The 23599-nt window shown below is 41.2% G+C and overlaps 2 protein-coding genes across 2 annotated transcripts; both read right to left on the bottom strand.

The window, feature by feature from the left end:
- Positions 1-217: 217 nt before the first annotated feature.
- On the bottom strand, positions 218-10150 carry stpg4 (sperm-tail PG-rich repeat containing 4). Its single transcript, XM_007255781.4, has 8 exons — positions 10118-10150; positions 7395-7520; positions 7158-7214; positions 5928-6065; positions 5201-5265; positions 4868-4913; positions 2220-2324; positions 218-469 (listed from the first exon to the last, which is right to left on the bottom strand). The coding sequence occupies exons 1-8, from the start codon at positions 10148-10150 to the stop codon at positions 362-364; spliced, it is 678 nt and encodes a 225-aa protein (XP_007255843.3). The 3' UTR covers positions 218-361.
- An 824-nt stretch (positions 10151-10974) lies between these two features.
- calm2a (calmodulin 2a (phosphorylase kinase, delta)) lies at positions 10975-15906 on the bottom strand. Its single transcript, XM_007255786.4, has 6 exons — positions 15779-15906; positions 14728-14758; positions 12290-12433; positions 12096-12202; positions 11877-12012; positions 10975-11665 (listed from the first exon to the last, which is right to left on the bottom strand). Exons 1-6 carry the CDS (start codon positions 15779-15781, stop codon positions 11637-11639), a joined length of 450 nt encoding a protein of 149 aa, XP_007255848.1. The 5' UTR covers positions 15782-15906; the 3' UTR covers positions 10975-11636.
- Positions 15907-23599: the final 7693 nt, after the last annotated feature.

Below are 23599 nucleotides of genomic sequence, written 5' to 3'. Positions count from 1 at the left end.
GGACATTGAGCAGAGAGAATGGAATAGGTAGATAATGAGCGGTGGGCCTTCCCTTATGCATGCTAAGTAAAAGACAGTGGGCTGAAAGGAGAGGGGGGAAATGCCTCTGGAACACTGCTCCACTGAATGCATGCAGCAAATAGGTTGTCTGAGATAACGTTTCGTTTGCTTTTCTGCGTAATATGATATGTTTGGAGCAAACAAGATGAGAAGCGAAAGCTGTTTGGATTTTTAATGTGAATGGAAAATAAACAGGAGGCAGTAGTTAGCCAAATGCTAGGTAGATAAGGGGTGTGGTTTAGCTTATGCAGCAGGGAAGTGATGCTGAATGTAGTTTTGCCTGACAGCTGAGCACAGAATTTTAAAATACATTACGAAAGTACAGGCCAGAGATGTGGCTCATGTCCTCAGTGGAAAGCCGGTGGCCCATCTTCCATGATGGATCATAAGCGCCTGGTCCAGGAGTCCTCTGCCAGAGCCAGGGAGAAAAAAGTGGATATTAGCACAAGCAAATACTAGCTAGCGGGTATTAGCAACGGCTAGCTAATGCATGTGCAGCTACAAAATCACATTTTAGAGAAACAATTAAAAAAAATCATAATAAACTATAAACAAAAAACAGCCAAGACATACATCATTCAAATGCAAAATCTGAAAGTGATCTATATATTAATAACTGTTCTAGGGTCAGTTCTAAGTCTATGGCATTTACCCAGACACCTTTATCCAGACCGACTTACAAGGTTATTCCTTTTACAGATGTGGGCCAGTGTGGAGTAGTGTTAGGAGTCTTGCCCATGACACTTATTGGTTAATGATTTTTATAGGATGATTCTGGTATAATGTAAACAAAATCATTTGATAAAATAATACTACAATTAGAGTTTTAAAGAGACAGTGATCATTTATTTTAAAAAGGGCTCTAAACCCCCTGATTTTGGCTGACTGCACCCTTAACTTGAATTTGGAAAAAAAAAAAAAAAAAAAAAAATGGGAGGGATAGTTTGGAAGGTTCACTGGATGATGTAGGGGTTTAGAGGCAGGGCAGGAGGGAGAGCTGATTGGCTGAGCTAGAGCAGAGTGCCTCTAATAGCGGTGAGACACAGATGGTTAAACATCAGCAGGGGCGCGGTATTATTGATTGACTGTTGACTTAGCATATTGTGACTTGTGATATTGTGTCTGTGTACCAAAGTAGATGGACACATCATCCACGCCTATAGCACAGATGAACCTGTGAGTGGGAACGACTGCAAGAAACATAGTTTTTAAAGATTAGGAAAAGTTTATAAATATTTTTAAGCAGGTATAATTACTTCAAACTTCATACTGTTTCATTTTCAAAGGACTGTAGACATTTGCTAAATGTTCAGAAATTAACTATATTACTTTACTTAATATTTCTAATGTTGTTTCAATATTTAGCTGATGTAAAGCACTCTGTGTGGTAAAATATTATGGTAAATACATTTAATTTAATTTTAGTAAATTAAAATGTATCTTTGAAACAGAAAAAGATCACCAAGAACAGTTCAAAAAGTTTGGCCTGCTAGAATATTAACCAAGGCATCACTTAATGACAATTTGTTTTTTAAGATTTTTTTTTTTTTTTTTCCCAGTGTTAGCTAGGCTGATTGTCCCATCTATTTATATACTACTCTGCTGTATATCCCCCATCACTGGTGATGCCACAACACCAGGAGGATGAAGACTAGCACACGCCTCCTCCGATACATGTGAAGTCAGCCACTGCTTCTTTTTGAACTGCTGCTGATGCAACATTGCTGAGTAGCATCACAGTGCGCTCGGTTCCAATACATTAGCTCACAGAAGCCTTGTGCTGATCAACATCATCCTAGGAGTAATGAGGAGAAAGAGCACCATCTAAGCACCCAAAGAGAGCAAGGCCAATTGTGCTCTCTCAGACTCTGGCAGCTGATGGCCAGCTGCATGACCAATGTAAATTTAAGATAATTCTGGATTTATGATATAAAAAATATGATTTGTTTGTAGTATGAAGTAGTGCTATAAAAATTGTAAGTCTTTTTTATTATTATTATTTTAAGGGGGCACAGTATTTTGATAATGACCCTGATAATAAATACTGCTGAATAAAAACCTAAATCTAACCCGGTCCAGCCAAATTGTACAGAGTCTTGCTATCTAAAGACAGAAACATCATGTAATCTGATCTGAGCATTAGGTTTCTGATAACTTACAGATCGGACGCTGTGGAGACGAGGCACTGTAGACCTGAAGCAGGATGTAATGCCTTTAGCTGGGATGGACTTTACTGTGTATTGACCAGGGGAAGGTCCTTCCTTCTAAACACATCATTCAACAAATAAAAAAATAGAAGGAAAAAAACAAGTTAAGCTAAACTTATGCTAAAGTTTTTATACTTTCTATCCTGTTCTTCATTAACAGTTATAGCAATCCACCAGAGCTGTGCTGCTGGAGTGAAAACATAACAGTCATGTTACAATTCCCCCAAGATTCATTTGTTTCCTTCCAGAAAGCAAAAGGTGAGAGGAAGCGCCTTACAGCCAGCTCCCCCAGGGCCTGGACTGCATTACCCTGCTCTGGAGAGGCTGCCTGCTATTATTACGTGCCACTCGACTCCACCGGCAGCTTCAACATGATCCGCCCCGGCCTGGCTTGTGGTGTGTGGAAAGCTGAAGTGTGTCTGAGGTGTTAATTCAGGTGTATTTCACAGGGGCTTTTAAAAGGGGACGTGGGGGGAAATCACTTCCCGCTGCCCATCACCTAATGAGCAGCACACCAGACAGATCTCTGCGGCATGGCCCCTCCGCTGCCCCGCATTCTGCTGGCCGGGTGCGGATAGTTGCCTCATAGCATAAATGTCTGCTGAGCTGCTGACCTTTTCTTTCATTAAGAGAGGCAGTGTGCCCAGGAGGAGCCTCGCTCTAGCTGCCTGCATTCGGACAGGCAGCGTCCAGTAAGATACTCCTGCAGTGTCAATATCTTAACTGCACTTGAAGATAAAAGAAAGCAGGACATAAAGAGAATGTAGACAGTATACTGAAAGGTTTTATGTGATTGATGTGAGCTAAATATTTATATATTATGTTTATACAGCTCTGAAAAAAACTAGTTTCTGAATCAATAATTTCCAAATAAGAATATTGTCATTTAGAGAATTTATTTGCAGAAAATGAGAAATGGCAGAAATAACAAAAAAGATCCAGGGATTTTAGATTTGTAATAAGTTTTCTAATGCACATAATGCAAAGTTTTTCATTTTCATAAAGTTCAGAAATCAATATTTGGCGAAATAACCCTTCTCCTCCGCCAGTCTTACACACTGCTTTTGGATAACTTTATGCCACTCCTGGTTTGATGGCTTCTGATCATCTATCTTTCCTTTGATTATATTCTAGAGGTTTTCAATGTGGCAAAATCATAACTGATGGTCTCTTATTTTTTCAAAGTGATATATATATATATATATATATATATATATATATATATATATATATATAGATAGATAGATAGATAGATAGATAGATAGATAGATAGATAGATAGATAAATTAAATAAATAAATGAGAACAACGATTGAAACATTAAATACAGGAAGATGTGATTTTTCTGTTAACATCTGGCACACAAAAATATATACTAAATCACAGCAAGAGTGAAAAATGACTAGCACAGCACAATTTTAAGACACTGGAGTGAGTTGTTTGACCCAGCCCTTTTACCCAGAGGCTAAACTTAAGCGGATTGCCAGGTTGAGAACACTTAACCTACCAAAACCTACACAAACTACACAAGTGTGAGACAAGTTGAAGGACTTTCAAGTTTAAGGAAATTCTGCAATGGCAACATGATAGTAGCTAAATTAACACAGTGACTTAGTAGTTAGCACATTTGCCTCCCAGTGCTGGGGTCCTGGGTTCAAGTCCCTATCTGGGTGAACTTTTCATGTTCTTCCTTTGTCTATGTAGGCTTCTTCCCATAGTCCAAAAACATAGAGTTCAGGTAAAATTGGATTTTGAGTCAATGCTTTAGTGCAGTCTCCTTGGTGGAAGGTTGTTTCTGGTTGAGAGTATGCTGTGCGTGATTGGTTACCGCTTCTCACCGCTGTGTGTGTGGATGACTGCCGACTGTGTTGAATGTTATTGTAAAGTGTCCTAGAAAAAAGTTTCTAGAAAGGCACTGTAAAAGTGTAATTTTATTAATTATTTAATAAATTGAATCAATACAGGGTCAACTTTTCTTTTTTTGGGCGCTGCTGAGGCATAAACATCTGTGGCCTATCTGCTCCCTTCCTTGTGACTGATTACCAAACGTATTATACTGTATAATTTAAGCTTATTATAATGTTTATCAAATATTGTATATTACACTGTTATGACTAGGTTAAAAAGATGGCTGTTAAACAAATGAGCTGCTATTATTGTTATAGTAATACAAGATTGCCACTTAACCTTTAACAAAGCACATGACTTACATGAGCTGTCACACCATTAAAACCACACAATGCCCTTACTTTCACCTTAATGGCACCCAATGGGTAGCTTAGCACTCTTTCCCCTCTGTCACCACTTAACAGCTGCCAGCTGGTTATACATATCCAGCTAACATGGCTGCTTTGGAACACACATATGGAGATGAACGTACATATGGATATGAATGTTATAGGGTCAACTGAGGATCAGATGTTAGAAAATGTAGTTTTTGTTGTAACTTCTAATAAATGGTGTATGGTTCACTGTGTTCTCTATACATTTTCTAACAAATTTAGCTAATAAATTATACATATAAACATTTCTCTGGCTTGTTGAAGGCCCAGTACACACACATATTGACTTTAAACTACCTGAAAGTAACAGAAAACTTACCGGGAGGAAGCTGAGCCTCTGTACGGCTGAACGAAACATCACGTGTCTGCAAGAGGAGAAGAGGAGAGAAATGGAGGTGTCATGGAAGGGGAGGATAAAATGGAGAAAGGTGAGGAGAGGAGGAGAGAAGATGGAAGTGAAGAAAGGGAGGAATAGCAAGGAAGGAAGGGATGAGTTTGTAGGAAGCTCTGAACTCTAAACTGGCCCAGATTAGGATAAGAGGTCATTTGGGTTCTAAAAAAAGGACAATGAGCCATCTCACCGTTACAGGGCAAGGTGTACAATCAAAACCAGAAAGTAGGGAAGGACACTGAGTTCAAAAATGCTACCTACTTGCAAGGTAATTTGGGGACAGGCTTCACGGTCACATCATAGTGGCATGGAGAGACATTGATGTCCTAGAAAACACACATGCAAACTGTTCATTACATTTATTTTATGTGACTGTCACACTTGGTGCTTAGCTCTGCCTGAAATCTGCAGCCTCCGAACTACATTGCCCAGGATGCACCACACATCAACATTACAACCAATCCTGATCACATGACAGAGAACATGACACTGTCAGAAAGTAGATCACCTGAATACTAGCCACATGGTTTAGCCCTATAAAAGTGGATCATTTGCTGTAAGTCAGTGCTGAGTATTGACAGTTCTATTCTCGTTCTATTTCCTGTGTATCTCTCTCGTTTTTGTCCCTGTTTTTTCACTGACCTCGATTCCTGGCTGCCCTTTGCTATTGCCTTTCCATGTATTGACCTCTGGACTGTTTACCTACCCTGGTATGATATCTCTTTGTTACTGCTGTTTGCCATTGTTGACTCTTTTCTGTTTGACCATCCACTTGCCTGATACTTTTAATAATAAAGTAAATTTTAATTTGCATCTGGGCATTCTTAAATTCTGCCCAGCCATGACAGTGACTACAACACTGATAGCTAATACAGTCCTTTACTATGTTATCTGATGTTATTGATGGTATTGGGGTGAATGATGCAGCAGTAATTACAATATTGGCTGTATATAAAAAAAAACACTGATCAAATTAATGCTGTCGAACCTTATCCCAGATGCCCAGCGTACAGGTGTTTGGTCTGGGACAGCTCCTGAAACAGTAAGATGCTTGACGCTGGAGAGGATTGAGGCTTGCCTCCTCTAGGAAATCGCGAATATTGTAAGTACCAGGGACAGGGGTGTCCTGCAAAAGAAGATAATATATAACAATATATTTGCATGTGCATTAAAATCGTCTACAGTATTGACTTTGGGTTAATTTTGTGACTGGAAAAAACAGTAGTTCACTGCTGTTATTTGGTGCCAGAAAAATAGATCCCATCATTTGTGTTTGTGTGCAAGAGCCGTGCGATTAATCATACTATATTTGCATCTTTATCGCAATATGAGTTTCCACCATAAACACATAGTAAGAGATATATGTAATAAGTGATATTGCGTTAAATAACAGCAAACTCTGTCTGCATCAGAGAGAGCTCTTTACACTGCAGCCTGAGCTTATGTGACTCAAAAAACTGGAGGTAGAGCGAGGTAGAGGTCCACAGTAAAGGCACACCAAACTCTTGACTAGATTCCAAGACATGAAAAGCTCAATAACGTTGCATTATTGAGCCAAGTGCTACAAACAGTTCATGTATTTTTTTTTTATCAGATTGTATGATTGATGTTTAATATGTTTCTGAAACAGTAATCTGTAACCTTTACTTTCCAATATTTTGATGTCTCTCTATTTAAACAGATAAGAAGCTGGTCTTGCATGAGTGAAAATAACAGCCTGGCCATGTAGCAAAGATAAGGAAATAAGGAATTTGACTTACTAAGCCAAAAAGACGTCAAAGTTAGCTTTAAACACAAAGACAGGACGACTTCCTATAGCCACAGACTCATTAGAAGCCATACACAGGGACCTGGACAGCATGATCAACTATACTAGGTAACACCCATCTGATTCCGGCAGCCATGTCAGTTAGCATCTCAGCTTTTTCCTGGCGGTTAGCATTGCAGATAACCCACTCACACGCAATGTGAAACACTGTCAACCATCATGGCGAAGCTTGCTCTTACATGGTGAAGTTAATTATTCTTTTAGACTACCTAAACCATCTAACTCAAAACAAAAACTTCCCCTATGCAGGGCAAAATCTGAGCTACTCAATCAGCTTGTCTAGCTCGAGCTGGCCGGATTTTAAAACTGCAACGTAAAAGCATACTTTAGACTATCGTATCAGTTTTCCACTTAGTTTTAAGCATAATCCTCTTTATAAACATCACAAACCTTTAACGTCTGCCTCCACCAGCCACTTCTTTCAGTCCATTCTTCTTTCTTGCGCCTCTAAAGAAAAAGAAGGGCTAGCATTCAGCATTGTTCATACTTAAACGGCAGCATCTCAGGTGACGAGTCCTGTTTACATCTATTCTTTTCATACCATGTAACATGCTGTTATTACTGTCTAAACTTATGCTAAGGTCTGGGGTAATATTGTTCTTAACAAATATGAAATATGAAACCTACCGTCTCTTGTGCGTTACTGTTAATTTTGCAGCAGCACGCTCTCTTCCCTTGGCCATGGCTCTGTGTTTCCAGTTGAGGGCCTCTTGGTGTGGACAGACAGCCTTCTGCTGTAGCCCCAAACCGTTGCTTAGGTACGACAGATAATCGGTTGGGGTGTTTAACTATTAATCAAGTAGCTGGGCGGTTTTCGTGGTCAGATCCAGCATTGTTTTCCTCTTCGTGGCCTCAAGAAGAAACTCGCCATTTTCCTCTGTGGTGGAAAAGCTCCTTTATAACTAAATCTGAATCGTGCAGCTTACTTACTTAAGAATCATTAATTGTGATACACAAACTTACATATCCTTCCTACAGACTACTACTAACCTACTAACTCAGTTAGATAAACAATAGATAAAACAAAATAGATATGACAAAAATTCTCCCATTCAGATTTGCCCATTAGAACTACAATCACGAAGTACCATATTTTTCGCATTATAAGCCACACTGTATTATAAGGCACACTATGAATGAAGATCTATTTTCTGGCCCATTTTCATACATAAGGTGCACTGGATTATAAGGCTCGTTTAGAGAGACACTATAAGAAACTTATAATTCAGCAGGTCTCACCGCTGGGTGGTGGTGTTGGGGGGGGGGGGGGATGGGGGTGGTAGCTAACTGAGTAAAGTAAAGCTAAGCTAAGTAAACGAAACTGTAATAAAAAAGACTTTCTTTTAAAGTCAAATGAGCGCTGGGTATGAATCTACACAGATTTCTCTCCTGAAGACTGTTTATTTGGGTGAGTAAAGCACTTTTGTTTATTCACAGTAAGCTTAGATTCACAAATTTCTCCAGCACAAAGGCTGGAGCATTAGCATTAGCTGCTAACCGCTTTAGCAGTGCAAGCTGGGCTTAGGAGCAGGCTACAGGTCGATGACACTCCACTCTGAACGGGGGAAATGGCAAGCGCGGTTAGCGAGTAATGCTAATACTGCTCCAGCACCTCTAGCCGGGGTTAGGAGCAGCCTATAGGCTGTTAATACTCCCCTCTGAATAGGGAAATAGCAGTTAGCGGCTGATGATATACATATGCGTATAACACTGAAATTAGGAAGAGTGCCTTTACTGCTCCCTACAACCTGACTGGTAAAATTCATACACTGGATTAAAAGTGCGCCTTATAGTGCGAAAAATATGGTATTGCAATGTGTTTGTGGTATCAAGTAAAATACCACAACAGAGCAAAATTGAAAAAATAAATAAAAAATAAAAAATCCAATGTCCTGATCATGTTGTTTTGCCTCTTTCAGTTTTGTAGTGGCCTATTTATTTTTAAATTACTGTTTTATAGTAATCTGAGGTCCTAGTTCTAGTCCTTTATAAACTCTTTGTGTGTATGTAAGGGAGTAAGTGTGTGTATAGTGGTACACATTCAGAACTGATATCCATTGTTTGTGGACTACTTATATGAAATAATTGTTTTATAATGTGCTACGTTACGGGTTACTGTAGCGTATGTTTTAGCATTAGCATTAGCCTTCACTCGGTTCTACACTACCTAATGTCGAGCCATTTAAAATTCTACCAATGAGGAGCTACTTTGAGCTTGTTAATGGTGTATAAAACACTAATTCTGTGTCTGGGCAACACTATGCCCCTATCACTAACACTGTACGTCTGTTGGGAGCATCGGCTAAAAGACAAAATGCAGGAGGTGAATGGAGGTGGGCTATTCGACAAAAGTTTGTACTTGTTAGCAGGTTACACTACAGCTCTGTACACTTTTTTACATACATAGTCCCTCTATGTTTTTCATCACAACAGGCTTAACAGTAATAAAAATCTAACATAATGTTTAAGACAAAACAACCATGTTAATCATACTTGTGCTGAGCGAAAACATTTATTTTTACCTATGCTTTTAACACATCTGTGCAATGAACACACACTTTGCTGTGGAACCTGAGGCCTTGATCAGTGTCTGCTTGACAAACCAGAAACCAGGTATAAAAACCCACAACCCTGTAATCAATAACCCAGTGCTTTAACTGCTGAGCCACAAATGTCCCAATGATTAAGCAAAGAGCTTTAACAAATGCTGGCTTCCCATTTTTTAAGTGCTTTGCCAGGCCTTTCCTGCAGCCTCCTTGAGTTGCTGCTTGTTTATGGATCTGTTGGGCTAAGTACAGGCAAATTTAAGTACATTTATTTTTCTTGAAAAGCTCTTTTACTGCCAGTTTTGCATTATTTGACCAAATCTAAGAATTTATTCAGCTACTTCCATAAGCAGTCAAATTACAAATTATCATTTATCCAGTTCCAATGATATACATGCCCATGCCGTAACAGTGCCTCCGCCATGTTTGACAGATAATGTGGTATGATTTGGATCACAATCTCCTTCTTTTTACACTCTTCTTCCACTGCACATGTTGAGAGTTCCTGTATGAACAGCTACCAACTGCAAATTCAACATCTAAAATTAACTCCAGATTGTTTACCTCCTTAATTAGTCATGACATAACGAGGGAACAGGTCACACCTGGAAATGACATGGATTAGCAGCTAATTGTCCAATTACTTTGTAAAATGGCTGTAATTCTTTGAGTTTGTTCCTGTAATGTTCCCTAATACATATAATACCTTCCTACTAAAACACACAGCATGCACATGCTGGTTAATGCACCACAGTATGATCTGGTGCAGTAATGACAGTGTGCTGGTTAATGTGGTAGAGTTACTGTGCTCATTGCATCATCTCGGTCTGCTACCATCTCCCTGGGAGTTGGCCAGAATGTTCTGCTCTGTTGCTAGGCTACCTGGAACATGTGCTGCCAAGTAGCTACACAGTTACACTTAAGGCCTTGTGCTTACTCTTCACCAAGCCTGTCTGTAGCACCACAGAGCGTGAACAATGTCTAATGGCCCCAGTGCGCCTTGCTATTTCAGTGCTTATTGCCATTTTAGATCTTCTAGTTCACTGAGTGACTTAAAGTTATTTATGATCACAATAATAGCTAAATGTACCACAATGTACCCATGCCATGTGTAATAACCTTACAATTGCTGTTTAGTACATGCATTACAAAGCATAATTATATTTTATAAACATCCATTAGGGTTTAAGCTTCCATGGTAGTTTCTAACAAACTTTAATTTTCTTTAATGTGAATGCATGCACCCTCTCCCCTAACAATTTTCTGTCAACCATCTACATGACCCATATTCTACAAGTTATATTCAGCATGTGTTTGGTGTGGTCAAAACAAAAGGAACAAATACAAAAGATGACTTTGCCACAGTTGTCATTCAAGAGTACTTTAATGAACGTTTATTTTGCTTTGACAAGGGGGCCTGAACCCCCATCCTATCTTGTGATTACACATAGTAATTTGACCAGTTGACTCAGAGATACATTGTATGATGATTTACAAATGAACCATTTCTACTACAATAATTGTAAACATTCTGGTTGATGTAGATGGTGAGTGGACTGAAACCACTAAATCAACTCAGGGATGCATAACGGTGAACATACTGAAGAGCTTTGAGTTATCGAGGACTTGAGGATGCTCTAGAAACAAGGAAACCTTTCAAATCTGGGTTGTAACTTTTATTGGAAAACAAAAATATACAACTTGGAATGGATTATTTGAGGCATGACAATGCCGTTAAGCTGTTTAAAAAAGAAAGAAAAAAGAAAAAGAAAAGAAATGAAAGTGAATAAAACATTAAAAAGCATCATAAGATTCAAACAAGTTCTCTGGTACAGAACAGCAGATACAAAAAGAGTTTATGTACGAGTATCTAGAAGATACACCCGTGTCTTTTTTTTATTTTTTATTTTTTTGCAGTAGTGCAATGCTGATAAATTTCATATATATTATATACTTTGTCCATAGTCCATGCAGAGTTACTCCTCTACATTGTTGCCCTGCCAACGTTGTTGTCGTGTGACAAGCCAGCTGGCAGGTCTCCGCTCTTGCTACGCATCGGGTGGAGGGCAGACAGATGTGACGTGCAGGTTTTTGCGCGCCACAGCCCCCTTTTCGCCGCAACAAGCACCTGATCGTGTAACCGCACCGTCACTCCAAAAACACGATGACAGCAAAAGAAAGGGACATGAGGAGTTAGATCCTATGCAGTTTACATGCAGTTCCTTTGGACAGCCGGGAGGGGGAGGGGACTTAACGTTTTACAGATAAATTAAACAGAAAAAAAGGCAAATTATTTATAGAAGAGAGGATCTGTACAAGGCTTTCACTTCGCCGTCATCATCTGTACAAACTCTGTGGAGACAAAAAAAAAGTTGGGAAAGATGGTTTTAGTACTTCAGTCATGACTTCCTCTTTCCTGCCACACCTTATTGGAACACTAGAGATAAAGCAAAGTGTGAGACTGCTACAAAAAAGTATTACTACTTTAAATACTGAATTATACAAAAGAAAACTAAAATCCACAGCTACTACCCATTAGTTACATGTGTGACCTGAGACTTACCTTCGTAGTTCACCTGACCATCACCATCAATGTCTGCTTCTCTGATCATCTCGTCGACCTCCTCATCAGTCAGCTTCTCTCCCAGGTTTGTCATCACATGACGTAGCTCAGCAGCACTGATGTACCCATTTCCGTCCTAGAACAGAGGGGGGATCCTGGGTTAAAGATTGTACTGGGGTAAGTAACACGTGCTTTTCAGGCTGTTCTGCTGATATTTACCTTATCAAAGACACGGAATGCTTCTCTGATCTCCTCCTCGCTGTCTGTGTCCTTCATCTTCCTTGCCATCATGGTCAGGAACTCAGGGAAGTCTATCGTTCCATTTCCTGGGGAAAAAACAAACAAACCATGATGTCAGCTCCACAGGTTCTTGGTACACTCTTTTTCTGTGTGTGTGAGTGTGTGTTCCTTACCATCGGCATCCACTTCATTGATCATGTCCTGCAGCTCGGCCTCTGTGGGGTTCTGGCCCAGAGAGCGCATGACAGTGCCCAACTCTTTGGTTGTAATGGTGCCATCTCCATCCTTGTCAAAGAGTGAGAATGCCTCTTTGAATTCTGAAAAAAATAAATATAAAGTGTATTAAGCCCAAATTCTCATCTTAATAAATCAATAAATGCACAACATACAATTTTTTTTTTTAAAATGGGACAAGACCCCATGGACACTGCAGTCAACAGGAAGGAATTCCCCAATTTACTTTAAACCTGACTGTACAGGCAAGTGACCATAAAAGGCTTGAGAGAGATAAATAAATACTTGTGCAGCGTCCTTAACTGCTGTCAAGGAATGCCAGAGCACTTGTAGGCTCTCCAGTTATATTTCAACTTCCAACACAACCAACTAATCAGAATGCACAAGCACCTCAACCGGTTTCACAGTTTATATAATAACTTGTGCATTAATCTCAAAGATCATTTAGCCAGTCCTACACACAGGCTACACACATACTTAGTGAGGAGAGACTGGGAGTAACCCACAGAGCTGGGGGCCTGTATGCACACTGACGAGTTGAGCCACAACAAGCTGTGGCATGAGGCAGCTTTTCAGTGTCATGACAAGTATGACCTGTCCTCCGGTTCCAACATTCATTAGTCATACACCAGTGCTTCCTGTAGCAGAGGTGGTGGTGGGGGTAGGGGTGGTGGGGGTAGGGGTGGTTGGGGGAAGGGGTGGGTTCCTCACAGCCACAAGCAAAATATAGGTAGAGGGCAACATGTGTGCACACTCACCTGTTTAGCGAGCTGTTACTGTAAGGGTACTGAAAAATGATACTACACTACGAGTGTACATTTCTAAAAAACACTGAATCAGGCAGAGGGTGTTGTACAACATTCAGTAATTACAGCTGAGTCACTCTTGTAACTAATGCAGAATTTATTGATCGGTCTTGATACTGTGGGCAGTTTCCCCTTCAAGCGACAGAAGCAAACAGAAAACAGCAATGGCTTCAATAGCCAGGAGAAATTGATCTTTGTAAAAATCCATGGCCCCAGTGCGCGACTCCATTGTGATGTGTCCTTATATAAACCTGCTACTGTTACATCAGTCTGTCCTCAGAGGAACTCAGAACTGAAACATCTCCCTCTACTTATGCACATCAACCCACAGAGAGAGGCTGTTTCTATGGAGACCTGTGTGACCTCACCCAGTTCCTATGGAGACAAGACACCAAGAACAGTGCACATAAAGCCATACAGCACAGCACGCACAGACCTGGAAATCTACTGGAACAACAAAGGACCTTAATTTATGACCTCAGTTTTTTTTGTTGTTTTTTTTTTTTTATCTACCTTTGATCTCACAAAGCAATGTGGAAACACTTGTGACCTCACAGTGCCCAGGGAGGCGTACGAACAAACCCGAATGCCTACATCCCAACGGACGATCCACTGTGACTTCATCACCATGGAGACAGGCTGCTGTGACCTAAATGACAGCAATTTGGGTTCAGGTTTTCCGCTGTGACCAAACACCAATCACAATTAGTGGCTCTAATAATAGTGCTGTCAAGAGAAAGCCTTAAAAGCTTCCAACACGTAGCACATGGATACTGGGCTGGGCCTTTAAATTAATACATCACACAGCCTTTTAACTGTATCTAGGGTGGATGAGGTAGAGGCAGACCACAGTTATTGTACTACATGTGGTTGTATGAGGAACTTAAGTTTCCCAATAGCTTTTTCACATCCTTTTCCTCCACTCCTTGTACTAACATGGAAAGCAAGTCCACTGTACATGAATTATTCATTTTAATACAACTCCCAGCTACTCAGAATTAAACTGAAGCCATGCAAACACTTACATATCTGCAAATAACCTGAAAATCGTTTAATCAAAGCAGTGTATCTGAAAAGACACACATACAACATTAACTTACTACGTTTTGGATCATCACCAAGTGTAAATCCACTTAAGAATACCACTAAAATAAATGACTGAGGTCATTTCAGGATTTCAGGCTAAGCCAGACCTACAGATGTAAAAGCCCAGCAGTGAGTGGACACACCCTAGCTAGGTTAAGTTGCTCAGACACGTTATCAGCTCTCTCTCTCTCTTTCTCTCTCTCTCTCCACCAGTCCAGTGTGTGCTCAATTTAAAAAGCAAGTTAACAAGCTAAACCGCTGGCAATAAAATGCAAACTAGTGTCAATGACTCCTTTCTCAGTTTTAAAGCTGCCACAAGCGTCCATTCATTGGGGATTGCCTTTCCCAGCGCAGCTTAGGGCGCATATGCCATAAAAGGGAAAAATATAAATCCAGCCCAGAGGGGTAGCTAGGGGTGGGGGTTGGAAAACCACGGGAATCCACACCACCAGCCACGTGCCAGCGGACGGAGCAGCAAGTCTTACCGGCAATCTGCTCCTCTGTCAGCTGGTCAGCCTGCGGAAACACAAAGAGAGAAAAAGACAGAAGATCATGTAACTGCATTAGCTGCAATCCACCATTCAGAATCAGACACACGATGCTGCTCCAGTCTGACGGAGCCGGCGAGCTGGAGCTCCGCCGCAGGGCGAGGAACCCGCGAGAACACCCTCTACCGCAGCCTGTGGCGCAGCAGCACTTCAGCGCTCCTCCAGCGTTATCTCTTCTCCACAACCCTCCATATATTTAACCTAGCCACGTTATAAAACCACGAGCGTTAGGTCAACTAACGTGTGACCATATAATTCAGAGGGGCTTTAACATAAATAACTACAAATAATTACAAACCTAGGTTACCACACTGAGGGGAGCTCGGTCTGCCCATGCGAGAGAGCCACAGCCAGACTATGGAGAAAATGCGTCATAATCTAGAGCTACAGCGAGCTAGAGAAGGTCCAGTTCAACCGCCCAGAGGAAGAAGAACAAGAGGAAAGTGTTAGTTAATCAGCTAACCTAGTTCACTGACTATAACAAGCTAGAGCAATAAAGAAGAGGCCATTTGTAGCTAAAACAGCACAGGCACAACCCAGTACTAGTTAGCTCATACTGCAGTGCAGCTAAGTTAGTTAATAGCTAGGCAACCCAACCCAGATTAACGTTACTAACTATAACTAGCTAACCTGAATAACCTAGCTACTGTATATCTCATCTAGGTTAAGCTACGTATTCGCGTTTAAACATTAGACAAAACTCTAAATTACAAGGCTACACAGACCATACATTAAAAACTAAAGCTCTAACGCTATGTTTAAGCACGTTTTAGCTAATAATAGCCGTGTATTTACTACAGAAATGTGCGCAACACGTCCCCGCCGTAAATGAATGGTGCTCTGCAGAATGCAGCACCCCTCCAGTCTGAGCGGGAAAACGAGCCCCTGTCACCAGCACAAAGCGCACGCAGCTCAAAACCACACTGAATACAAAGCTATTCTCTATTAAATAATATTTTAGTAACCATTTTAATCCATTCTGACTCACCATCTCGCTGTTTTAGGCAAATGTAGCTCCACAAGTAGCTATAACACTCCTCAGCTGGCAAACAAACAGGATGCACTACAAGACGGTTGGACGCGCCTTTAATGCTCGCTCTGAAACTCCGCCCCCTTCTCGCTCCGTCCGCCGGCGCACTCTCCACTGGAGCACGGCGGATATCCGAAACCGCCTGCGATTTTCATAATTCGAGCTTTGATAAAAATGCACAGGAGTTCACTTTAGTCGCACAACATATAAAACGTGATTAAAGTATTAAAATCTGGCTTGTTTTTGCTTCTACGCGTCGGGACTAGCTGCCGGCGGAGGAATACTTTCTGCTAGTGCGTGATTCGCCCCGCGCCGCACAGCGCGCTGTAGTGAGCGGGAGCCGCTCGTGATTGGTGCGTTTGTACCTGCAATGCGTCACTCTCTCTGGCCTGCGTTGCACTGCGTTCCCAGTCAGTCTATAGGCTGCATGAATCGCCCCAGGCACAGCATGGACTTCACATGGAGATAGATGGTGGGGCACCTCTCAGCATCATTATATTTATGGACAGGAGAGCACTCATTAAAGAAATGTGGTGGGCCACGTATGAACGCCATATACTTAAAGGCTTTTAAAAAAAAATTGGCTGTGGAAATAAAAGTTATAATATTTACACATTTGGCATTAGTTTATATGTAAATAATTTTTTTATTTATTATTGCTCCCAAATACTGAAAATCTGACAGGATTACTATTTACAAGACTAATGCAAGATTGATGCAACTAATTTACATTCTTTTAAAGATTATTGCAGATCATGCTCTTTGTGAAAGTTTGCAAGAAACTGTTGAACAACGGAGCACATATAAAGGCAGCTTGCAGCTGTGTGTGTACAGTAGTTTGTTAATAAAAAAAGTAAAAAAATATATATACATGCCAATATTTAACAAAAAAAACAGTTTAAATTAATGAATAAAGTTGCTTTGTATTTGGTGCTGGATATTTTTACATTGTCCTGGTTACAGTTTGAATGAACCAATACAAAAACTTGTGATATTATTAAATAACATGGTTGATTGTATTGTAACATCAAGATAAGAAAGATAAAAAAAAAATCATCATTCATCATTGTGGCCACCTTACACCGAACGATAAAGATGTTGCAAGATTCATACCATTTTATTCTGCGATATTGTCTCTTCAATTGTGAAATCATACTTTTTTATATTGGCTAATACAGGAACAATGACACTGAATTGTACGTGTGTGTGTGTGTGTGTGTGTGTGTTATGAAAAAAAAATGCACTGCTTGAGAAGGCTTAGGTGTTATTTACCACTGCAGACCTCTGGTCCACCTCTAAGCATATATATCCAAAAGCTAAATCTCTAACACAGCACTTCAGGGGATCCATAAAATAATGGCTGGCTGGCTTCATCCTACTCAGTGAAATGGGTCTAAGCATTGCTTGTGGAGTGCAATCCATTTAATTTCTTTATCAGATTGATTGAGCCAGCACAGGCAGGCCTGCAGGATGATATGCTTTCCTCTACAGTGCTGGTTTTTGGGGCAATAGAGAGAACGCAGTGCGGGCTACAACACACTACTTAAAAGGGACAAGGCCTGTGTCAAAAAAGTGTGAACTTCGAAAACAAGCTAAACCACAGCGTGAAGTTGAAACAGTGAAAACTGTTGATTGGTTATGTTAGAGAGGCTGGTGATGAGTGTGTAGACATGAGTGTGTCAGATGTGATGTGGGGGGGACTTGTAACAGCAGCAGCAGGGTTGTGGGCTCGTCGTGGTCTGTTTGTGTTCACTAAGGGGACGGCAGGCAGTATCTGATGGTCTGCTTCTCTATGCTTGACTGCCCAGCGCTCCCCCTCTCTCCCACTGGCCACCTGTCCCTGGACAAGGCCCAAGGAAGTCACAGGTGAGGGAATAAAGACTGCGGAGGTGTTGTGAGTGCTGGAACAGAGCTTTCCACTGAATGCAGCAGCCTCCTTTATATGCTCTTCTCCTTTATATGAATTAACAGTATAAACACAAAGGTGCTTCAGTGAGTGTTTAAGTGATACCATAAAAGAACCCCTTTTTTTTAAACAAAGAACCATGCCTGTATGTCTGTAATATTTAAAATAAATAGAAAGTGTATGGATATCTGTTACAAGCATTACATGGTTCTTTATGGTGTTAAAACATCTGAAACATAATTCTCTTTTCATTTTAAAACAAGGGCATTGGACTGAGTTTGACATGAGAAGGTAAGGGGTTGGGGCACATTTACTGATACTACCATGAAACACTGCCCTCTAAAACATTAGCTATATATAAGCTGACATCACTTTAGCAAAAGCTTGAAAATACTTTCTGTCTCGTGACAAAACCATTTGCATCATCACTGAGGTTAACACCGAAACATTGTAAGTTTAAGAAAATACCAATATTAATATTGGACTGTAAGACTGTAAGGCACTCATAATAGTGGTGTACTATTTTTGTACATAATATTAGGTGCAGCAGTCAGCAGTATGCAGTTTGGGATGCACCCCAAGTCTAACATTACCTCTGTTTTTGAATGCTTTTGACAACATGAGCACTGTGAACTTATGTATTTCATGATAACAAGATCTTACACACAAGTCATTTTCATAGCTATAAATAATTCACTGTAGTGGCTATTTGTGTTCATATTTGTAAGATTACCAACTTCCTTAAACAGAAATAAGGAACCTGAGGGTGTATGATGATGGTCCTTTCCCAGAATCAAAAATGTCAAAATATGCAGTTGTTTCAACATTGGGTGGGGAATGTCCCACTCCCACCCATCCCACAGGTTTCTATGCAAGTGATTCTAAAAGAGAAATAAATTCCCAACAAAGCACTTACAAAACAGTAGAAAACTTATGTTATATGGTCACGTTTAATGCTGGTTGTTGTGAAATAGAGGCCTTTTTGCCTTAGAAACTTCAAACTATGCTTCTATACTTAGATATTAGATAAGGAAGTTACCTCCTAATAATCTCCTTAACATTTCTATTTTTATGGTATGTACACGTACACACTCTCAGTGGTTCTCTAAGGCACATACAGACACATTTAAACACAAACAGGAAGTAAAGCACCCACACCCTACACTCTTACCCACCGCACACATGCACATGCTGTTCATTTATGCCGTAATGTTTCCTACAGCCAAGACTGCTGTTTGATATATGAATCCCAGTACGAGTGCCTCAGCCTGGCACTGGCCAGAGTTGTCGGTGCCTAATCTTCCACACAGTGGACTCCATTCACTGGGATTCTGAACTGGGATTGCAGCTCATGGAGAAGATTATGCAACGCAAGGAAGAGAAAAAGTCGTACAGGACCCTGGATATATGAGTCACAAGGAGGAAAGTTGCCAGCTTCTTTTTGTGCACAAGCTCAAGGTGGAAAAGACACCACAGTTTTCTAGTTTGTAGTCCCGGTTGTATGCTAACATGCTCCACGTGTGGTTTTCTAAGAGCTGAATGGCTAGTGGTTGTTCTACTCAATTAGAGAGAGTAACATCCCTCTCATTTCACCATCACCTAGAATTGATTGGAACTGAAATTGGCTTTGCAATTCTGACCCAGTGGTACCTTTGGGACTTGTTCTAGGTTGAACATGTTCATAGGTCAAAGGTTTTTCAGGAACACAGCTTATTGGCGTATACTCCAGGAGCATATTAATGGGCCATAAAGCTTGAATCCAATCTATTTGATGTGAAGCGGCTGGGTTACGGCCAGGAAATGTGCACTCCTGTGTACATCTCTCTTGTGTGCTTCATGCTTTGGCACCGGTGCTCATGTTTGTATGTCCATGTGCACTTAAAGGACGAGGATTTGCGTATCTCTGTTTGAGTTGTATGCTTTTTATAGGCTAGCTGTGTGATTGTCATGAAAGGGCTCTTTGTGGGTGTAAAGAAAGCCAGCATTTCATCCCGGTTTATGTAACGTGGTGCACTTGCTGTGCCTTCAGCGTGAGATTGTGTTTGTGCAAGTGCACGTACACTAAGGTCTCCTGCATGACGCGCTCGTCCGAGAATAGGCGCAGGAGGTCGGTGCATGAGGAGGAATGGTATACTGTATGTGGGTTTGAGTGTGAAGGCAAGTTTGTGTCTGTGCTGTTCGAAATGTGTTGCCATTCCTGAAATGACTCACCGTCCTCTCCTCTCTCCGAGCCTGCTTTCGCTGTTCTCTCTCTCGCTACGGCTTGGATTCCTTACAGAAAGCTGGCTATATGGCTATCTGCCTCTTTAACAGAGCGACGTGCCCTTTGTTCGTACTAAAACGTTCTAGAAGATGGAGTATAGAGGGGTCAAATTGAGGCGAGACCCCACGAGCCAGGCAGGGTCAGACGTGTCGAGTCCTGACCTGAAGTGCACATGCGACCTCGTTCTGCGGAGGATGCTGCACATGTGAGGGTGCGTTGATAACTGGGGCTCGGTGAAGCTCGCTGAGCTGGTTTTCACAGCTGTCTCTGCTGTGAGAAGGCCTCGCCACCCTCATACACCCGCGCTTAAACGCCCTGTGCTTTGGGCGAGGCTTCCCGATCAAGCCACCAGAGGTCCAGGTGTTTACCTGTGTAACCAGAGGGTGTGTCATTTTTAATGTATGAGGCCTGAAAAAAAATGCACAGGGCGGTTGAGTTCAGTTTTCACAAGTGCGTGTCAGTCTGCATCGCTGTACTCAAATGTAGTTTGGAGGGAAGTGTTGACCAGTGCAGCTTCAGATCCCTGTTCTTGACTGTTCGCTTTGGTCAGCAGTTCCAGATCACCATTCAAAGCCGTCCTCTGCACTCACATGCCGGTAACACCTCTGCAACAAGCCACAGAGCCAGCCCAGGGTCTCCACCGGTGACGTAAGGAGAAGATAAGGCTTCTGTGTCATGAAAGGGCTTAGTTCAGAACCTCCATGCTTTATGGCTTTATAGCCATGTGATAATAGCCTGCAGTGTGCAAAGTCCAGCTGCAGGCTCGTGAGCATAGCGGCCGGCGCACTTGAAAAAAACAAAGTGCTCTAGATTAGGCGTTATATCACTCTTGGCCCAATACTGATAGTGGTTATTAATTTAAGCACTAGAGCAGAGGTGTCTGGGAGAACTCTTGGGGGTTGGGAGGAAGCTGGGCGTCTCTGAAATGACATAAGCACATATAATATTAGGAAGATAATAAAAAAAGGTTATTAATGGTCATGTGCAAATGAACATGTGCAGAAAGGAGGTTTTGCAGCAAGGAGAGAGCAAGGAAAAAGGAGCCACCAGGGAAAGGAACAGAACTGTTGGGGTCCCGTTGAGTCCAGACAGTGGAAAGAGAAAAACAAGGAGGGTGAGAGAACAAGGAGAGGAGGGTGAGAGAAGGTGAGAGACGAAGAGAGAAAGAGAGAGAGAGTAAATTTGAGAATGTGTGTGTGTGAGGCAGAAGGAGTGAGTGTGGGCACGTACATGCAGTGCACTGCCCTTGACCCCCACTCCCTGTGTGGGACTCCCTCTGCAGTGCAGGACTGCAAAGCACTCTGATGATCTCATCTTGCAGGGACCACCACACACACACTTACACACAGACACACACACGCTCACTCACTGCGTCCATGCTGCATAGGCAGACTAGGAGCTGCAGAGGTGCAGGTGTCTGCCGAGACTAAAACACTTTGCAGCCTCTTGTGATTGACTGCACCCTCCCATAAACACTACGGCACGCTGCCACCCAGTGGCGCAGTATAGATCCTGCAGCGTCAGCCAACCAGACTGGTGCAGGTTCAGTTCAAGCACTGTTTACAGTTCAGACTGAGCTGAAATAGAATAACACTCTATGTATGTTTGATTATGGCATAACCTGTATTTTCTATAAAATATTTTCTTCTTTATATTTAAAGTACACAATAAGAAGACAAAGGCATAGACGTAGACATTTTCATCCATCCATCATCTTATCCGCTTCTTTCTAGACAGAGTTGCTGTGTATCTGAAGCCTGCCTAGAATCATCAGGCACAAGGCAGGAATACCCCAGAACTGGACAGGGTGACAGTCCTTTGCAGAGTAACAAGCACAAGCCTTTACTCTCACACTCACACACACCTAGGGGGCAATTCAGTGTAAGCAATTTGGGAGGCAAGAGGAAAATAGAGTACCTGAAGGAAACCTGCAGGGACAGAGAGAGAACACACCTCCAAACTCCTCACACAAGCCCCAGCCACCATGAGCTGTGTGACACACATACTGTACTATGTGCGATGCCACCATACAATAATGTACATTTTGACAGATTATTATTGTTAGATTATCAGAGCATTACCCTATAACAATTCCGTGATGGAAAATGGAAGATTACTGTTTACTTGCTAATGTTATATAGTGTATAATGATAATCACACAACCCTTAAATTGGTCATTATCTGTATCACCTCTATTGTTAAGTGCCATCTTGTAAAGCTAAACTAAGTAAACAAAATTTAAATTTAAAATGTAATTCTTAAAAAAAGTCAGCCCAGTCAAACCAGAGCTGGATATTAATCTACACAGATTTCTCTCCTGAAAACTGTTTATTTGGGTGAGTAAAGTGCTTCTGTTTATTTACAGTAAGCTTAGATTTCCAGATTTCCACTAAAGCTGGAGCATACGAATTAGCGGCTAACCAGTAGCGTTTAGCGGCTAATGCCGCCCGACAGAGCTACAATGAGAAACCCTGAGTGTTCTGATAAACCAGGACGATATTAGGACAGTTCATCCCATGTATCTTGTTTTAACACGGTAAACGTGCAGACTACAGGCCGATAATGCTCACCTCTGAACGGTCAAATGGCTAGCGCTTAGCAGGTAATGCTAATACTGCCGGAGAACTAAACTGAAACCTCTGTATAATGCTGTACCTCAGCGAAGTGGCTTTACTGCTCTTTCTCAACCGGATTATAAAGCGCACTGACAATTTAAAGGATTTTAAGTGCGCCTTATAGTGTGAAAAATACAGTATGTTTAACAGTTTATTTTTTTTTATTGCTGTGGATCAAGAAATCTGCTGTGAATACAGAAAAAGGTAATCTCTAACCAGACCTTTCTGTTCTTAGGTGTTACCAGTGATTTGTGTTCTGCTCCTGGATTGTAGACTGGCAGATAAACGTTTCTAATTAGAGGTTATATAGGAAAAGATGTCTACAACCACTTACCTCCACTGTCTTCCAGGTTTTTCCAATCTTTTTGGTGTTGCTGAAGTTGCCAGTACATTCTGTCTTTCAAATAATGAATTATCCTGCTAATTTAGATAAGTTTTTGCTATCACATTGTTTTTTCAGCCTAATGATGGCCTCCTTCAGCATCGACACGTCTTTGGACCACAAATTGAGAGTAACCCTGAGAGTAACTACTACAAGATGCTAATTCAGCACTTGGAATCAACTCAAGACCTTTTATCTCCCTAATTAGTGATGAAATAATAATGAGGGAAGAGGCCACACATGGCTGCAAAACTGCTTGTCAATCAATTAGCCAGTTATTTCAGAGCCTGTAAAAATTCCTAAAGAGTTAATGCAGTAGTTTTATTAAACCTCTTCAATTAAAGCCAAAAGTATACATTCAGTCCACTCTGCTGAGGTTTAAAAAGGACAATTTGTGTGTCTGTGTGTACAATCAGCCATGCAGTCTGTCTTCACAAACATTTAAAGAGCTCATCGAATTCCACCATGGTACTGTAACAAGGTGTGAAAGTTGCAATAAGTCCAATTAATTGAACCGTCCTAGACATTTCACTATCAACTATGAGTAATATTATTTTAAAAAAATTAATGTGTGAGAACCACAGCAGAATTTTACCATGCAATGGTACAATTA

Source organism: Astyanax mexicanus, chromosome 7 (assembly GCF_023375975.1).
Source record: "Astyanax mexicanus isolate ESR-SI-001 chromosome 7, AstMex3_surface, whole genome shotgun sequence".
Classification (NCBI taxonomy): Eukaryota; Metazoa; Chordata; class Actinopteri; order Characiformes; family Acestrorhamphidae; genus Astyanax; species Astyanax mexicanus.
This window is presented reverse-complemented; position numbering and strand designations above follow the sequence as displayed.